General features: G+C 42.9%; 1 protein-coding gene across 1 annotated transcript; it reads right to left on the bottom strand.

Moving 5' to 3' along the window:
* Window positions 1-10,047: 10,047 nt before the first annotated feature.
* LOC147603529 (uncharacterized) lies at window positions 10,048-17,242 on the bottom strand. Its single transcript, XM_086796924.1, has 3 exons — window positions 17,014-17,242; window positions 16,270-16,376; window positions 10,048-10,232 (listed from the first exon to the last, which is right to left on the bottom strand). The coding sequence occupies exons 1-3, from the start codon at window positions 17,178-17,180 to the stop codon at window positions 10,201-10,203; spliced, it is 306 nt and encodes a 101-aa protein (XP_086653050.1). The 5' UTR covers window positions 17,181-17,242; the 3' UTR covers window positions 10,048-10,200.
* Between the last annotated feature and the right edge of the window lie 2,381 nt (window positions 17,243-19,623).

Here is a 19,623-nt window from a genome sequence, read left to right as displayed (position 1 = left end):
TTTATTAAATTAGACCCTTTCAAGTTTTGAAAGGTTGTGGAATTTTCCAAAAAAAAAACAATTTGTTGCTGCGCTGCTGACTGTTCCCGTGGCGTTTTCTCTGAACCTGCACATGCTGCAGGTGGCCTTGAGCACCCTCATTTACTGCGCTTGGATTCTTATGGCGGGCATCTGTACTACCAGGTTGAATTCTGCACACCTGCTCTTCCTCATTCATCTCATTGGCAACCTTTTCGTTCGTTTGTCACACAAGCTGGGTAGCAGATTACTTTCATTCGTTGATGGCGTCAGCCTTCTGCTTATGACTGTCTTCTTCTCTTTAGCCACTATCATCGGAGGTCGCCACCACAGCCCCCACCTCCTTGTCTTCGGCGTACGCCAGTCTACTAGAGAGGTGGAGGGTGCAAAAAGTCGTGGTGGCACACTGTACTCTGCTAACGTTGTTGGAGCACTGAATACTCTCTTCCTAGCAAGCCCATTGCTGCTCAGTGTACCAATACCTTTCTGCAAAAAACAGGCACCTCTGAATTCACCCACAGCTGAAGCTTCATTGTTGTTGTGGCCCTTCCTCTGCTCTAGCCGCTCATCTATCTTGTTGCACTTTTTCTCTACGCTTCTTAGTTGTCATCGTTGATGTGCCCACTTTCTGCTGCTGCTGCAGCCGCTAGTCATCGATTGCTTTACTCCTCCACACTCTCTTTACTGGCCAGAGTTGTTATGTTGCCTTTTTTTCTGTCATTTCTCCTATCACAGCAGCTAATGCCACCATGTGTGCTATCTTCTTGCTGCAATTAAGTTTGCCTCCTCAACCTCCAAGTTGAGGTTTTCCACATAGCCGTTGACATGGCCTCTATGAGCTCCAAAATTGAGCTCTAACATGCATCTCCTTCTTTTTTCAGTCTCTTTGCCTCTTCTAAACCTCTCCATTGAGGTTTCTCCCATAGCCATCAACATGGCCTTTCATGAGCTCCAATCTGCATGCTCCTCCTTTGTGCATGCAACCACTCGAGGGTTCTTCACTTAAGGTTTCCCACAAGAAACCAAGGTGCATAAACATGTGGAAACTGCCAAGGTTTCCATCCCCTTCTTTGCTCTCCTTCATTGAGCAAACATTCACAAGTGCATCCTCTTCTTGATGCACACACATGTGAACTCCATTGAGTTCACCATCTCACTTGCCATCATCTTGACAAGCATGCACCTCCACACAAGATTCATGGGATACACAAATCCCATACATAGCAACCCTTCATAGAGCATTCTTCCATGCTCAAACACAAAACTTTGAGGCAAAACTTCACAAAACCAACCTTCTTGAGGCATAATCATCAGCATATCTTCTCTTGGCAGCTTCTTCTTGATGATGATGAAGACTCCATAGCCTTCATAATGCTAAAATCTCCATTTTCAGCTTCCTTGATGATGAGCAAGCTCTCCATGTTGCAAAACTCCATTTGCAACTCTCTTGGGCAGCTTCTATGCAACCTCCTTGTTGCAAATCTCCTCTCAAATCCTCGCAAATGCAAATCTCCTCTCAAATCCTCACAAATCCAAATCCAAATGATATTATGAGTGTGCATAATTTTTTTTATAATAAGCTGAAAATAATGCTTAATGAAAGAACCATACAAACAAGCTAATATACATAATAATCACCATGACCAAGAGCCCACCCAAGCTCTGATACCATGTTAACAATCTAGAAATGGGATTGATCATGGTGAAGGACATAGATTAAGCAACATAATTAAGGTGGATTAAACCACACTAAGAACTCCATAACTAGAGAGAGAGAGAGATTGCACACTCAACACTATTCCCTTGTATTGCATATCACAAAATGAACCATACAATGATATAGGCTTTCTAGCCTTATCCCACTTTACACATCATCATCCATGTGGCAACTCCTTTTCCACTCTTTTGGTCAACACTCACACACCATACAACATTACATGTGGCATTTCTATCTCACCACAATATCTTGCACCTCTAGGGTGCTTTCCCACATACACAACACTGCGATTACATCTCTCAACACCCCCTCTTAATCAAGGTGTTCCACAACTCACCCATCATCCATCACCCATATCAATGTAGCATTGCACAAACGCAATCGCTACCTCTCAACACTCCCCCTCAATGATACATTGGAGTGTCCATCAACCACATGTGTGCCCGTGTCTACCATCTTAGACACTTAGTCCATTTTGAGCCGACTTGCTCACAGCGGAACCACTGAGTCCAATTTGAACATGGAAGTTCGGGTGGTGGGAACCAACCCATGCACATGCACCTCACACGTGCATCGCTCTTGCACACATCACAACAACCATTTTGAGCTTCTCGGTGAGCTCGGGCATGGTTACCCTCATACCATGGGTGAATACAAATTTTATTTTATTTTTTCCTTTTGAGCACGCATGCTCGTGGACGATTATCATCATATTTAGGTGAAACAAAATAAAAAACTACATAGCCTTTTTGGTCAAAAGCCAGCGGAGAACTCATGTGAGTGTATAATCAATTGCAAAGTGCATGCTTCTTAAAAAGCATGTGAACAAGGGCTTTATTAAATTAGACCCTTTCAAGTTTTGAAAGGTTGTGGAATTTTCCAAAAAAACAACAATTTGTTGCTGCGCTGCTGACTGTTCCCGTGGCGTTTTCTCTGAACCTGCACATGCTGGCAGGCGGCCTTGAACACCCTCATTTACTGCGCTTGGATTCTTATGGCGGGCATCTCTACCAGGTTGAATTTTGCACACCTACTCTTCCTCATTCATCTCATTGGCAACCTTTTCGTTCGTTTGTCACACAAGCTGGGTAGCAGATTACTTTCATTCGTTGATGGCGTGAGCCTTCTGCTTATGACTGTCTTCTTCTCTTTAGCCACTATCATCGGAGGTCGCCACCACAGCCCCCACCTCCTTGTCTTCGGCGTATGCCAGTCTACTAGAGAGGTGGAGGGTGCAAAAAGTCGTGGTGGCACACTGTACTCTCCTAACGTTGTTGGAGGCTCTGAATACTCTCTTCCTAGCAAGCCCATTGCTGCTCAGTGTACCAATACCTTTCTGCAAAATAGGCACCTCTGAATTCACCCACAGCTGAAGCTTCATTGTTGTTGTGGCCCTTCCTCTGCTCTAGCCGCTCATCTATCTTGTTGCACTTTTTCTCTACGCTTCTTAGTTGTCATCGTTGATGTGCCCACTTTCTGCTGCAGCCGCTAGTCATCGACTGCTTTACTCCTCCACACTCTCTTTACTGGCCAGAGTTGTTATGTTGCCTTTTTTTCTGTCATTTCTCCTATCACAGCAGCTAATGCCACGATGTGTGCTATCTTCTTGCTGCAATTAAGTTTGCCTCCTCAACCTCCAAGTTAAGGTTTTCCACATAGCCGTTGACATGGCCTCTATGAGCTCCAAACTTGAGCTCTAGCATCTCCTTCTTTTTTCAGTCTCTTTGCCTCTTCTAAACCTCTCCATTGAGGTTTCTCCCATAGCCATCAACATGGCCTTTCATGAGCTCCAATCTGCATGCTCCTCCTTTGTGCCTGCAACCACTCAAGGGTTCTTCACCTAAGGTTTTCCACAAGAAACCAAGAAGCATAAACATGTGGAAACTGCCAAGGTTTCCATCCCCTTCTTTGCTCTCCTTCATTGAGCAAACATTCACAAGTGCATCCTCTTCTTGATGCACACACACATGTGAACTCCATTGAGTTCACCATCTCACTTGCCATCATCTTGACAAGCATGCACCTCCACACAAGATTCATGGGATACACAAATCCCATACACAGCAACCCTTCATAGAGCATTCTTCCATGCTCAAACACAAAACTTTGAGGCAAAACTTCATAAAACCAACCTTCTTGAGGCATAATGAGCAGCATATCTTCTCTTGGCAGCTTCTTCTTGATGATGATAAAGACTCCATAGCCTTCATAATGCTGAAATCTCCATTTTCAGCTTCCTTGATGATGAGCAAGCTCTCCATGTTGCAAAACTCCATTTGCAACTCTCTTGGGCAGCTTCTATGCAACCTCCTTGTTGCAAATCTCCTCTCAAATCCTCGCAAATGCCAATCTCCTCTCAAATCCTCACAAATCCAAATCCAAATGATATTATGAGTGTGCATAATTTTTTTTTATAATAAGCTGAAAATAATGCTTAATCAAAGAACCATACAAACAAGCTAATATACATAATAATCACCATGACCAAGAGCCCACCCAAGCTCTGATACCATGTTAACAATCTAGAAATGGGATTGATCATGGTGAAGGACATAGATTAAGCAACATAATTAAGGTGGATTAAACCACACTAAGAACTCCATAACTAGAGAGAGAGAGAGATTGCACACTCAACACTATTCCCTTGTATTGCATATCACAATGAACCATACAATGATATAGGCTTTCTAGCCTTATCCCACTTTACACATCATCATCCATGTGGCAAACAACATTACATGTGGCATTTCTATCTCACCACAATATCTTGCACCTCTAGGGTGCTTTCCCACATACACAACACCACGATTACATCTCTCAACACCCCCTCTTAATCGAGGTGTTCCACAACTCACCCATCATCCATCACCCATATCAATGTAGCATTGCACAAACGCAATCGCTACCTCTCAACACTCCCCCTCAATGATAGATTGGAGTGTCCATCAACCACATGTGTGCCCGTGTCTACCATATTGGACACTTAGTCCATTTTGAGCCGACTTGCTCACAGCGGAACCACTGAGTCCGATTTGAACATGGAAGTTCGGGTGGTGGGAACCAACCCATGCACATGCACCTCACACGTGCATCGCTCTTGCACACATCACAACAACCATTTTGAGCTTCTCGGTGAGCTCGGGCATGGTTACCCTCATACCATGGGTGAATACAAATTTTATTTTATTTTTTCCTTTTGAGCACGCATGCTCGTGGACGATTGTCCATCCATCATCATATTTGGGTGAAACAAAATAAAAAATTACACAGCCTTTTTGGTCAAAAGCCAGCGGAGAACTCATGTGAGTGTATAATCAATTGCAAAGTGCATGCTTCTTAAAAAGCATGTGAACAAGGGCTTTATCAAATTAGACCCTTTCAAGTTTTGAAAGGTTGTGGAATTTTCCAAAAAAAAGAACAATTTGTTGCTGCGCTGCTGACTATTCCCGTGGCATTTTCTCTGAACCTGCACATGCTGCAGGCGGCCTTGAACACCCTCATTTACTGCGCTTGGATTCTTATGGCGGGCACCAGGTTGAATTCTGCACACTTGCTCTTCCTCATTCATCTCATTGGCAACCTTTTCGTTCGTTTGTCACACAAGCTGGGTAGCAGATTACTTTCATTCGTTGATGGCGTGAGCCTTCTGCTTATGACTGTCTTCTTCTCTTTAGCCACTATCATCGGAGGTCGCCACCACAGCCCCCACCTCCTTGTCTTCGGCGTACGCCAGTCTACTAGAGAGGTGGAGGGTGCAAAAAGTCGTGGTGGCACACTGTACTCTGCTAACGTTGTTGGAGGCTCTGAATACTCTCTTCCTAGCAAGCCCATTGCTGCTCAGTGTACCAATACCTTTCTGCACAACAGGCACCTCTGAATTCACCCACAGCTGAAGCTTCATTGTTGTTGTGGCCCTTCCTCTGCTCTATATCTTGTTGCACTTTTTCTCTACACTTCTTAGTTGTCATCGTTGATGTGCCCACTTTCTGCTGCAGCCGCTAGTCATCGATTGCTTTACTCCTCCACACTCTCTTTACTGGCCAGAGTTGTTATGTTGCCTTTTTTTCTGTCATTTCTCCTATCACAGCAGCTAATGCCACCATGTGTGCTATCTTCTTGCTGCAATTAAGTTTGCCTCCTCAACCTCCAAGTTGAGGTTTTCCACATAGCCGTTGACATGGCCTCTATGAGCTCCAAAATTGAGCTCTAACATGCATCTCCTTCTTTTTTCAGTCTCTTTTCCTCTTCTAAACCTCTCCATTGAGGTTTCTCCCATAGCCATCAACATGGCCTTTCATGAGCTTCAATCTACATGCTCCTCCTTTGTGCATGCAACCACTCAAGGGTTCTTCACTTAAGGTTTCCCACAAGAAACCAAGGTGCATAAACATGTGGAAACTGCCAAGGTTTCCATCCCCTTCTTTGCTCTCCTTCATTGAGCAAACATTCACAAGTGCATCCTCTTCTTGATGCACACACATGTGAACTCCATTGAGTTCACCATCTCACTTGCCATCATCTTGACAAGCATGCACCTCCACACAAGATTCATGGGATACACAAATCCCATACATAGCAACCCTTCATAGAGCATTCTTCCATGCTCAAACACAAAACTTTGAGGCAAAACTTCACAAAACCAACCTTCTTGAGGCATAATCAGCAGCATATCTTCTCTTGGCAGCTTCTTCTTGATGATGATGAAGACTCCATAGCCTTCATAATGCTGAAATCTCCATTTTCAGCTTCCTTGATGATGAGCAAGCTCTCCATGTTGCAAAACTCCATTTGCAACTCTCTTGGGCAGCTTCTATGCAACCTCCTTGTTGCAAATCTCCTCTCAAATCCTCGCAAATGCAAATCTCCTCTCAAATCCTCACAAATCCAAATCCAAATGATATTATGAGTGTGCATAATTTTTTTTTATAATAAGCTGAAAATAATGCTTAATCAAAGAACCATACAAACAAGCTAATATACATAATAATCACCATGACCAAGAGCCCACCCAAGCTCTGATACCATGTTAACAATCTAGAAATGGGATTGATCATGGTGAAGGACATAGATTAAGCAACATAATTAAGGTGGATTAAACCACACTAAGAACTCCATAACTAGAGAGAGAGAGATTGCACACTCAACACTATTCCCTTGTATTGCATATCACAATGAACCATACAATGATATAGGCTTTCTAGCCTTATCCCACTTTACACATCATCATCCATGTGGCAACTCCTTTTCCACTCTTTTGGTCAACACTCACACACCATACAACATTACATGTGGCATTTCTATCTCACCACAATATCTTGCACCTCTAGGGTGCTTTCCCACATACACAACACCGCGATTACATCTCTCAATATCTAAGGATTGGGTCCATGTCTTCGGAACTATGGATGCTCGTCCAAAAAAACTTGGAACAAGGTTTGCATGCTTTGATGGGATAGAAATCAGCTCCATGGTCATGTTTAATGCAACATCCCTTTTGTTGGGACCCAATAGAGATTTCAAACAAGGAGTAGCTAGTAATTCATATACTGTGGACTCCTCCGTAGAGAAGGATCAACTTCTTTGTTACCCACAGTCACCCAACCAAGAAGAAGAAAACCATATAGAAAGCCTAAGAAGTATCTTGTCTTGATGGAGACGATTCTTCACTTGCTTCGCTATCTTGGCACCCCTTTTGGGACGATTATGTCATCAAATTTAGTCCCATTAGAATTGAGGCCGTCATTGGTACCTAGGTGCCGAACCTCGATCATGGCTCCCTTCCCACTATGGAATTTGGATGCATTGGTGAGGAGATGTAGGGCACTGCGCATGAGATCCTCGATGAGTGGGATCCAACGAAGTGACCCATCTGGCATCTCAACCTATGGACAAGAGAAAACATTTCAAGGAACCAGGCTTTGTATCGATGAGCTAAGGGGTTCGTTTCCCCCTTTCTTCTCTTAACCATAAGCACCGCTTAAACCCTACACCTTGAACACTTCAGAGTGAGATTCTTCAAGACTATAGAAGAATTATGGACTAGTCTGTGATACCTACAAGCTAAACACTTGGAATTTTGAGAGAGAGATTCTACTAGCAGTCTCTACTATCAGTTTCAATCAAGATCCCAAATTTATTTCTACTCTTCTGAACCTTAGAACCCACCATTGCATATTTGTACCATTGGGTGGTCTCATCATCTACTCTCTCATCCATGGAGAATTCTTCTCACTGTTGCACAACATACCTTAAACTCTCACCCAAAGTGAACCAAGATTTTCGAGAGCCAAAACCTCATATTAAGACAAAGCAAATGCTTTGAATTCAAAGTACTCCTTTGATTTGGTGTTGAAACTTCTATGGGATTAGAGAGCAACGTCTTCTTTCTACTCCTTAACATGAAGAGCTACTTCAAGCCAGACTCATCCACTCACACTAGAACCATAGGATATTGAAACATTGGTTTCTTTCTCTCTTTCATGCTTCCTATTGGATAATGCTCCACCTTAAACTCATAATTTGCAAGCTTTGGAGAACTCATTGTGAGAACGATCCATGGTCAAATGGTTTGGACATGCAATGCCCTACTAGTGGCCTATTGAGGCATAGATGCTTTGTAAACAGATTAAGAAGTCTTGGCACATTGCACACTTGTATGGACTTAAATTCTCATGTTTGTCCATACATATGGTAGGCAAAGGGTAGCTTGAGAGCCTTTAACTTGTTTACCTTCATCAGACATCTAACCTCCACCTATAGTTTCTAAATCAATTATCAAAAGTGTGGAACTATTGCACAAAATTGTTATTATTATAGTGTTGTCTTTGTCTCTAGTGGCATGTAATTTGAGCTAAATATTTGTAATGTGAAAGATTTTACAATCTATTAGTGTTGAGTTGCATATGTGGCACATCATATCTTTAAATTATAGAAAATCAAAGATCCGGCCAGGTATAAGACGTGAAAGATCTCACATCCCATTAGTGTTGAGTTGCATATATGATTATACCACACATTGTGTCTTCTTAAATAATATCATAGATCTATTTAAGTATAAGGAATGTTTGTCACTTGCTATGATTCCAACCACCATCACTTGGTGCCAATATCAAAGATCTAGCTAGGTACAAGGAATGTTTGTCACTTGCTATGATTCCAAACACCATCACTTCGTGCCAATATCAAAGATCTAGCTAGGTACAAGGAATGTTTGTCACTTGCTATGATTCCAGTCACGGTCACTTGGTGCTAATGGAATGCTTAGTGGCACCAACAGCTTCCACATAGTCATCGCCCTAATAGCCTTTAAGACAAAGCAAATTGCCACCAAAGGATTTAAAGGTACCTGCATAAGAGATGCCTCGCCCTCCAAAGATTTGCAGCTGGGTAGCACTCACAATAGTAAAACAGCTAGAGGCAGCACTCCTCACCCACCACACCTACTCAGTGCTTATCCACCTCATCTAGAACTCTGGAACCCCTTAGCCACTCCACTCACACATGCTTTAAAGCTTCTGATCTATTTAGTGGGAGCCTGCTGTAGAGCTTTGGATCGATGCAAGAAGTGCTGAAAGCATGCATGTGTGCAACCAGTGCATTATTAATGCCAGAACTCCTGAAAATAAGTTAAACAACGCGCAGCGTAATCTCGAAACTGCTTCACACAAATAACTGAAGGAAAGCCTTGTATTATGCATGGCTCTCTCTTGTTACTGAAACTGTTGATTCTAAGTCTCCTCATCAGCAATGTCCAAAATCCTTATTTCTTTTCATCCATGTCAAAAGGTGGACAAGGATAAATGAATTACAACACCTCCAATGAACCCTCCATAACTTTCTTGCATTAGATTTTGGGCTCCATACTTGCCCTAGCTACACTGAACCTACCTAGGCTTCTGATAATACACTTAATGAAAACTTGCCATGTTTTGAACAGTTTACCTTTGAACTGATTACAGCACACCATATAACTATGAATTACTGACTTTACACAGTGCAAGCACACTAGGCCCAAAGGAAAACAATATTAAACAGCTTAATTGACCATTACGTGTAACATGAGGGCCTCCAATGCTGTCACATGGTAACTTAACTAGCTAAGAATATATAATTGGAGCAAGAGAAACAAGCATTAATGTCCACTTTATGAAGGTATATATAGGTATATATAGGCAAAACATGACAGTTCGCATAATTCACAGGACTAAAACAGTTTCTGTGAAAGAAAGTGGAGAATCTGGTCTCGATAGATTCTGCACCAGTTAAATGTTTTTTTTTTCAACTGAATTTTTGAGGCAGCAGGGACGGGGGGAGAAACAAAACTCGATAAATATATTATCTTCAAGTATTTAATTCTGTCACTGCATTTTCTCTACACCTTGGACAGCTCTCCACTCTGATTCTCAGAGAATAATATGAACTAAAATGTAGGCACCTTGTGACTTTGGCTGCCCATTAGATACCCATTAGATAGGGGTAACATAACCACTCAGCCTTCCTGCCATCCACAAGAAACCATACACATTTCAGGGCTACTCATTAGAAAATTTACAATTCTTTTACAGCGTGACTACACTACATGCAATTCCCATTTCTAAGAAAAGTGAGATCACTCTCTTACATACTGTGAAGTCACTACAATACATGCAACTTGCAGTTCTTAAGAAATTCTTGCCCATTGAGGTTTTGAGAAATTCCTGTAACCTTGCCTGTGATAAACTTTGGTGAGCTTAAAAAACCATAGAAAAAACATTATTTTGCAAACCAAACATGAGAAATACTATGGCATACCTGTCACCAAGGAGAAAATGATCAACCCCTCCTTACAACTAGAATAATGAGTAAGCCCTCTCCTTACGATATTGTATTATAGAATTTAAAAATTAGCACCTACAGCCAGTTTTGTGCATGTGCATTAGGGTTCCTTGCATACATCTTGCATGCAGCATTAGTTTTGCATGCACGATGCATCAAGTCTAGGTCTAGTAGTCAAGTGTCAACCACGGCAGATATAGACTCCATGACAGAGTGGTTTTGGCGACAAAACGAGGAACAGCACTGTCAAGCTCAAGAAGCACGGAAAGAAGAGCATCAAGCACAGGAAGCAGCTTACAAAGTGCTTCAAGAGTGTTTTTGAGAGTTAAAAGAGCGTGAAGCCCATAGTAGATGGGAAGAAGAAGATAGTAAAAAGTGGGATGCCTGAAGATGTTGGAGAACCAAGGCACATGCTGTCACCATTTTGGATTAGTCCCCAATTAATTATCTTTGCAATAATTGTTATTTGATGGCCAATTTTATCCATGGATATGTTTATGCTAGTGGACTCAAGTGGTACAACCCCCGGAGTCTAGGGGTGTTAGCTCTAGTGGTGAGCTAGAGGCTCAAGTGGGACTATTCCAGAGCCTTGTGAAGATAGATCAAGTGGATCTATGAGTAAGAGGACCGAGTGGTAGGACTTTCAAGCCGTCACAAGATCAAGTCGAACGAGTCCTAGATCCAGAGCGCTAGACGAGCTTGTGATGGTACAAGCATTGTGATTTCTTGCACGAGTGATTTGCACTAGCATAAGTGTGTGTGACACTAGATTTATGCTCAAGCATGTGTATGCTTTTTAGTGCTACCTGCGTGGTTTGTTATGTGTTTCCTAAGGAGCCGGGAATGCCCAGAACTACGCAACCCCACAGCGTGTGGAGTGACTTGTTTGTTAGTATGTCTACGTGTTGGCTTTGAACAAAAAGCCTTGTATCCTTGTAATGTGGGGAAAGCTTTATTACTAAATAAAGAGAGCCATTGGTGTCACATGCAGAAGTCTTCTTTCAGCCCTAAACACCATCCTAGAACAACCTGATGCAAAATGCAAGCAAGAGAAATGGAGAGAAGAGAGAGAGATAGCTCCTCAAAAGGTGGAAAGGTGGAAAAGCTCCTACCTAATCCTAGTCTAATGATGGAGTGAATGACTCAAACAATGAGCAAAGTGTGCCTTATATAGGCCTTGGAAGCCCTTATGGACTGGCCGACCTACTGTCAGCCAGGTCCTCGACAAATAAACGTCCCCTTGCTGCAGCCGACAAAAGCAAGCTCCTCTCATGTGCTGGCCGACAGCCACCTGGTCCCTCCACAAGTCTTCCCCTTCCCATACTAGTAGCACAAGCTCCTAAATCTGGTTCCAAAACTTGTTCTTTATCTGTTGCCCTTCAAGGATCAGCCTTGGGAATGAGCATGCACATGTCTTGCACACGACATCCCCCTCTGCTAATCTTGATGACGGTTTTGTTCTTGGATGACTGTCTTCATTTATTTGCCTCTTCCTCGCCTCCCAAACATGTCATCCTTCCCTTCTTGGCAACCTTTTCATTGAAAACCTTGCCCAATCTCCAAATCCACTCCAAATCTGAAGAAGATATATGCCATCTTGTCCCCTAGCCCTTCATGCCTTGTCCCTAAACACTCTCTTTGATCTTCTTTTCTAGAGTATTGAGTCTGGCACTCTCACTGCACCCCTGGGAGGATCATCCTCCCTTGGAACCGTTGCCTGAAAGCCTTTCCTGGTATGCCCCAAGTGGCATCTGCCTCACAGGACTGCCGTTCCCCCTTGGGTCTTGTGGAACACCACCAACCAACCTCTTGGGAACTTCTTTCCATGTCTTGTGTTACTCTCCTTGGACTATGCACCTTCATGTCGGACCGAATCAGTGTTTAGCCTTGTTGAGCCTGATGCTTTGATACCAACGTCACATGGAGAAGGTCTAGGAGTCTTCTTTCAGCCCTAAACACCATCCTAGAACAACCTAATGCAAAACGCAAGCAAGAGAGATGGAGAGAAGAGCAAGAGATAGCTGAGTTTCAATATGTTCATATAGTAGTCTTGCAAGGAGACAATATTTGCATGTCCACAAGTCACGCCTCCTGTTTTGTAGGCACCCTCCGCTAGTACCTCATCCCACCAAACTGTTGGAGCAAAACGCAAGCAAGAGAGATGGAGAGAAGAGCAAGAGATAGCTGAGTTTCAATATGTTCATACAGTAGTCTTCGCAAGGAGACAATATTTGCATGTCCACAAGTCACGCCTCCTGTTTTGTAGGCACCCTTTGCTAGTACCTCATCCCACCAAACTGTTGGAGAGGTGGCAATTCTCGAAGCTACTCTTGGGTTATCGCATGACTAGAAGTTGTGGTGGATTATCCCATATGCAAGAGCATGGGAAGTCGAAGAGCCATATATAGGGTGTGGTGGCACCTTGTCATAGATATCTCCTCTGGCCGGGTTTTTGGGAGGGAGCAATGACTAGGAGATTGAAGCTCAACCACCGATGTTACTAAGTGTCCTAGGGTGGTGTGCGTGCTGCTGCTACATGACTATGACATGGTATCAAAGCTCGGCCTGTGTGGTCCTGGGCGGTCCTAACCTTTGTTTGATCGAGGTGCTTGAATTGAAGGAGGGTGTTGGAGGTGGCAATTCTCGTAGCTACTCTCGGGTTATCGCATGACTAGAAGTTGTGGTGGATTATCCCATATGCAAGAGCATGGGAAGTCGAAGAGCCATATATAGGGTGTGGTGGGACCTTGTCATAGATATCTCCTTCGGCCGGGTTTTTGGGAGGGAGCAACGGCTAGGAGATGGGAGCCCAGCCACACTGACGTTGCTCAATGCCCTAGGATGGTGTGCGTGCTGCTGCTACGTGACTGTGACACAAACCACTCCATAGATTTAGGCCTCTTTGAGGTGGACTCAGACTGCTCCATGGAGGTCATGGATGCAAAAGTTGCAAAGAAGGAATGAGGAACATGGGTCACTGCAATGGTCAATAAGGTGCCACAAGATTCCGAAAAAGAAAGTACACAATAGAGCAGATAGAGTCGGGAGAAAAATAAATTGTTTATGCATTAACATTAGCAATAGTTTTTGGCAATACAAGTTACAACAGGCGACTTTTATCGGGATTATTGTCCTGATCCTCAAGTGTAGCGAGTGCCTCAACATCAACTAGGGCCACAGTAGATGCTTCTAGAGGTTGCACGTTTCGCCATATGGGTACTCATCTTTGAGTGTCTTGGGACTCCTTGCAGTAGCAAGCAATCTTCATTATCCCAAAACCACATGGGAGGGTAGCGACATCGTCAAGCCCTCTTAGAGATTGCCTCTTGCAATGCCAGGCTCTCTCGAAGAGGCAAAGGGCATCAAGAATGAGCTGTCTCGATGTATTGTCGTTCATCTACGCATGAACAAAAACCATGTCGCTCATAGAATGCCATTGGTGCTGACTATTCAATGCAGCACAATAAGAAGAAGAGAGGGATTAATTGAAAAACAAGGTTCATTTATTCTAAAAGGACTTGCAGGAAGCATTATATAAAAAAAAAACCATGCAATTTAATTAAGCTGCTTCCCATCTATTTTATATGGACTTGCTTCAATGGAATAAACTTCAATGGTCATTTAAAACAAAACAAGGTCCATTTACAAATATAGAAAAACACTTGCTATTTAAACTTCATTGAGTGTGAAGGATGGAGCTCACAAGTGAATGCGATTGCCTTGCTCATACATCTGTGTTTTCCATCAGCAGCTATCAGCACATAAGCACTTACATCTCAGCTCTACTTCAGAGATACATCAGTGCTTACTTCTAGGCGCTCACATCAGGCTTACTTCGGGATTGACATCTGCGTTTTTGGGACAGCAGCCTTCTCTCCTCGTTTGGAGTCTCACATAGAGCTCCTGTACTTGACTTCATCTTTTATATACATATCACCATTGCATGCTGTGTGTTTTGCTCTGATCTTTCATATATTTGGTCCTTTGGTCTCTTTTGCCCTCACAAGGCGGGGCTGGGGCATGCACGTTGGCGGGGCAACGTTTATATATATATTTTTTAAAGATACCCAAATCAAGTTGGGCGGGCAACGTGCGTTTTCGGGCCATGTTTTTTGGGTTTTTTTGCCACATGGCGTGGGCCCTCACCAGGAAACGGCGAGCTGGACGGCCGTTTTGGTCCGTTTCCTGTGAGGAGCCAAGCGACAGCCATTTCCTGCCGTTGCCGTTTTCTAAGCGAGGGGAAACGGCATTTCCCTGTTCCAAGGGGGGCATTTCCCCTGTTTCCTGTGACTATTCCTTGACCAGCCTATAATGAGAGAGATATTCTGTAGGCTTTGATTGAGGAATGCAGATGATTATGATGATTTTGCAACATATGCATATATATGCATAACTATTGCTGGTCGACAACCAGCATATATGCTATCAGCCTGCTGCCCCCGACCAGCCATGTGACACCTATGCCTACCCACGGGCTGTGCCTACATTTTCTCTTGCTGCTTGGCTCTTACAGGCCAGCCATGTGTACCTGCAGGTAAGGTATCACACTTGAGCATCGAAGCCCATCATGAGTTGGTGGATGTTGGTCTAAGCATAAGGAAGTTTTGGTGGATATATGTTCAAGTCAGCATTTTGAGAAGTGCCACTATCCTTTTGACTCTATAAGTTGCAGAAGTGCTTTGGATTTGGCAAACAAGGGTTCAATGATCCATCTGAGTAGATAGACTAGCAAATGCCTGACTTCTGGAAAGGTGTCTTTCAAGAGCACTCTCAACAAAAGGATTCTCATCTCACGAATGGCAGGTATTCCATAAAGAGGTGCTTGATGGACGATACAGTAGGCTCTTGTGTTGACAAAGGGAGGATACAAAGTTAGCTTCAGAACAGGACACAAAGTTGTCTCCCAGTTCTTAACTGTCCAATATCTTGGGTGAGACTTGATAGATTTTTCCAGTTCTTGGGTGTGGGGGAGAATGTGACGCACATGCAAATCAACCTCAGGGAGGTTGGGTGGTAGATGAGCAGTGCAGGCAGCAGCGTAGAGCAGCCAGCAAAGTGGCATACAATTTGCAGCCTGTTTTGAGCTAGCCATAGTTGGGCTGGCTGGGTTTGGAGCCCACGTGTATGAGTAGATGACCTTTAATTAGTTATTTTATTGCTGATTTGCCAGCCGACCAGCCATGCGTGCGCACTGCGTTTGAAGGACAAAAACAGCATAAGGCAGCTAACATTTGAAAAGCTGTAGCAACTTTGGCAGTTCTACCTTTTGTATTCTTCACACAGCCTTGTGCTCTTCTTTGTTGTATGATTGGGCTTGGGTTCTTGGAATTAATACAAGATTACTAGTGTGTGTGATAGTGATGTTTGTGCAAGTCTTCCATTGTTCATAATTTTATCTGTCAAAACTCTCACAGCATCAGTAGATCTACATTACACCTACAAGGATTACAGAAAGCACCATTCAATGTAAAAATGCCTCATCAAAGGTTAGTACAATCCATTGGTATTATCTTCTCACCAATCTTTTACAAAATGTAATAGTAGCATTGTCAATGGTCATACTCAATTTCATTTTCTAAGTGAGCTTTCTGTAGTGAAGGCCCACCTTTCATATACTCGTGAAGCTTAACTTTTTAAGGCTTACCTATCCCAAAAACTTTTACACCGCAAATAGATCATACATACATTACTAGTTGATACAACATGTTGGTAAATCATACCTTCAAGAGGAGTCTCATCAATTCTAAGCCTTGAGACTAGAGATGCTGCTGCAGTTGCACTGTGCCATGGCATCAAAGACTGTCCGAAAGCAATGGCTCCACGGCGTCTGCAAGAATTTTCATCCAAACACACAATCAAAAAACCTAACTTCTCACAATGTCAAAAATTATGGAACTATGTTGGGTTAGACCCCAGAACGTGTTGTAGAGTGTGTTTAGGTAGAATGTAAATAAGCTTGAACCCCAGAGAAAGCGTGTATGAGTGCAAAACATGTGGTCTTAAACCCTGATTCTTCCACCTGCAGAGAATGTAAGCCCTAAACCTTCACAAACACAACATGTGTTAATTTAAACCCTAAATCTTCTAGATGAATTCCTCGACATGCAGATTATAGAAACCCTGAACCTCCACATGCAGAATATGAGAGTGGGTTAGACCCTAGCTCTTCCACATGCAGAATATATGTAAGCTCCAACTTTAAACGCACCCTATATCATACATAAGCAGAATATATGTTGGCTTAAACCCCACAAGCAAGATAAACCCTCAGCAGACCATGCAGAGGCTTAAACAAATAGTTTTCACATGGCTGAAACCATAGATGTGTGCAGAATATGTGTTGGCTCAAACCCTAAACCCTTAAAAGGCAGAGTAAGGATTGGCATGATTTCCTCTAAACCTCTAATCTCACTCTTTAAACCCTAATTTGGCCCCTTAAAACCTAAAATTCCCCAGAATTGTACCTTCTGGACGAAGAGATTACGCAGGACTTCAAATCCTTGGACAGTCCACACGAGCTTGGAGGATTGGAAGAAGACGATTTAACTGCATTTGGCAAGCGATGGAAGCGATGCTTGGATGATGTGAGAAGGAAGCGCTTAGCTGCTGTTTGCCCAACTGTAGTCACCATTTTTGCGTCTAACGAGGTGATTTTGAATTTCGTACTACGGTAGATGTTCGCAATTTGCAAATGCTCAGATCTAGGGCGTTTACACACGTGTGTTTCGGGCGCCCACACTTCAGGGCTCTTTTTGCAAATGTCCAAATTTGTCATCTCACCTTGTTCAAAGAACTCTCTCTCTCTCTCTCTCTCTCTCTCTCTCTCTCTCTCTCTCGCTCTCTCTCTCTCACACACTTTTTTTTGTAAATCCTTGATTTATTTACAAGTGGGAAACCTCTAAGCGAGGAAAACCCAGAAAAAGAAGAGTAACCATAGGCTTCACTACCTAGAAGCAATCAAAGTAAATCCTATAGGCATCAAGAGTGATGTCCCCAGCATCATAAGCAAAATGAAGCGCTTGACCAAGCGAGAGCTTGAAGTAATGGAAGGGATCAATGTCATTGGCTTGGAACATGAGGTTGTTCCGAACATCCCATATGGTCCAAAAGACCCAGAATCGGACCCAGCTGAAAAATACAGCAAACTGAGACTGTGATGCTTGTAACACCCCAAAAAGCCAAAACCGTTTGTGAAAAATATCTCTCTCTCTCACACACACACACACAAACACACATGCAATACCCTCTTTCCATAAGGATGAGAGAGGAATGAAGTCTTAATTGAGAAAGATCCATTTTGGCTAGAGCTAATTGCTGAGAGTTGACCATCTACAACTATTGAGAAAACGAGAGTTTGGGAAGCTGCACCTTTGTGAGGTAGGGGCCGCTATGCTCTCTCTCTCTCTCTCTCTCTCTCTCTCTCTCTCTCTCCCCCATACACACTCACACACACACACGTGCATGACATCACCATCATTCAACCTACTCTCATTGTCTACCTCATTACCTCTCTAACTCAGTGCCACTCCTTGATGACTTGCAACAATAACACGTAGAAGATAAGGTTTCAAACTTTATAAAACTCATTATGGTTTGGGTTGTTTCCATGTTTTGTTTCTTCCGAGGAAGATAGATATGTTGCTCCATAAGATGAAACAAGGCACGTGGATCAAAAGTTCTTCGTCCATGGCATGATAGAAGGCTTTGTGAGCATGTGGCCACAATGTACCTTGCCTGTCGATTTCATACATGAGCCTTGGAGTTCACTAATAAAAGCCTTGGCCTAATTTTCCAATTGTCAAGTAAGCAGCTTGGCTATAGTGGTGAGTAATACCCTCTTGCATTGATCCCTAACCATTTGATGAGTGAGGAAGGTGAGCACTCTAGTTGGGGACACAAGTTTTGGAACTATGATGTCTTCAAACTTGGCCCCATTGGAGTCGAGGCCTTCTTTGCTCAACTTTGGCCATGGCTCCTTTCTCATTGTGTGTGGAATTTTGTTGAGACAACTGGGAGGTGAACACTGACTATATCATCCATCTCACATTGGCCTAACCACACCGCCTCTTCACATCTTCATCTCACATTACCTAGGCTATTAACACCCCCACCTACATAAACACCTAATCACCTTGCCCTGGCTACAACACCCCACGCACATTGGACCCCAAAAAACCCACACACACGAACACCTAATGACCTTACCTCAGCTACAACAACCCCCCCTCCCCCAAAGACTCCTTCGGGGAAACCTTTCGCTACGCTTACATTTAAGCCCATTTCCAGAATCCAATCTTGCACTCATCAATAGATGCAGCCGCATAACCTCTACATGCACATCCAACTAGTACTTTCCCCATGCATATCCCCCGTCCGTATGTAAACTACCCACCCACATGCACATTCAGTATAGCCACCCGCATGTGCATTCAGCCCATATGCACATCTAAACTACCCACCTAGGTGCATGCGCATTCTAAACTACCCATTTGTATGTGCATTCAGCCACTCGTCTACATCTACATCCACATCATAATGCTAATGAAAAAAATGAAGCGTAATGACAAGACATGTTATAGGTGTATATTTTATCATATTTTTTATGAATTAATAATCGTAAAAAAAATATGCTTAATTTAATTTGTGCAAGAATTAGCTTAATGGAATGTGCGAATGTGCATAAAGTTCATTCATGTGTAAAGGTCCATTAACATTTATATTTGGACTAAGGTTTTTATATGTACAAACCTTTGGGATTTTGATATAGTTAAAAATATGTAAAGCAATACCCCAAAAGTGGGAAAAGCAAGCCCAATTTGTACGCTCAACTATTAATAGCTCCTTGGGCTATTTTTATGAATACAATTCTCTAAATACTCATGTCATGGAAGTGGAGTTACATGGCATTGAGGGGGGAGGTTGCACCCAATCTTGTCTTGATGGTGATGTTATTCTATTTCTCTTGCCTTGTGTTATGCTATGTTATTTGATTTCAATTTAATTCAAGTCTTTGTTTTTAAATTTTGATGTATTTTGTGAGTTTTTAATTATTTCTTCAAGAAGTACAAATGACA

Source organism: Cibotium barometz, chromosome 64 (genome assembly GCF_041138505.1).
Source record: "Cibotium barometz isolate CiBa-2024 chromosome 64, ASM4113850v1, whole genome shotgun sequence".
NCBI lineage: Eukaryota > Viridiplantae > Streptophyta > Polypodiopsida > Cyatheales > Cibotiaceae > Cibotium > Cibotium barometz.
Note: the sequence above shows the minus strand (reverse complement) of the source record. Positions and strands in the feature narration are given on the sequence as shown.

Excerpts from the sequence above, each read along its gene's own strand:
- LOC147603529 (XM_086796924.1), bottom strand. The coding sequence starts at position 17,180 with ATGGTGACTACAGTTGGGCAAACAGCAGCTAAGCGCTTCCTTCTCACA. Across the intron at positions 16,377-17,013 it reads GTAATCTCTTCGTCCAGAAG|ACGCCGTGGAGCCATTGCTT; the intron begins GTACAATTCTGG and ends AAATTCTTGCAG. Across the intron at positions 10,233-16,269 it reads TGATGAGACTCCTCTTGAAG|GAAGGCTGAGTGGTTATGTT; the intron begins GTATGATTTACC and ends TGTGGATGGCAG.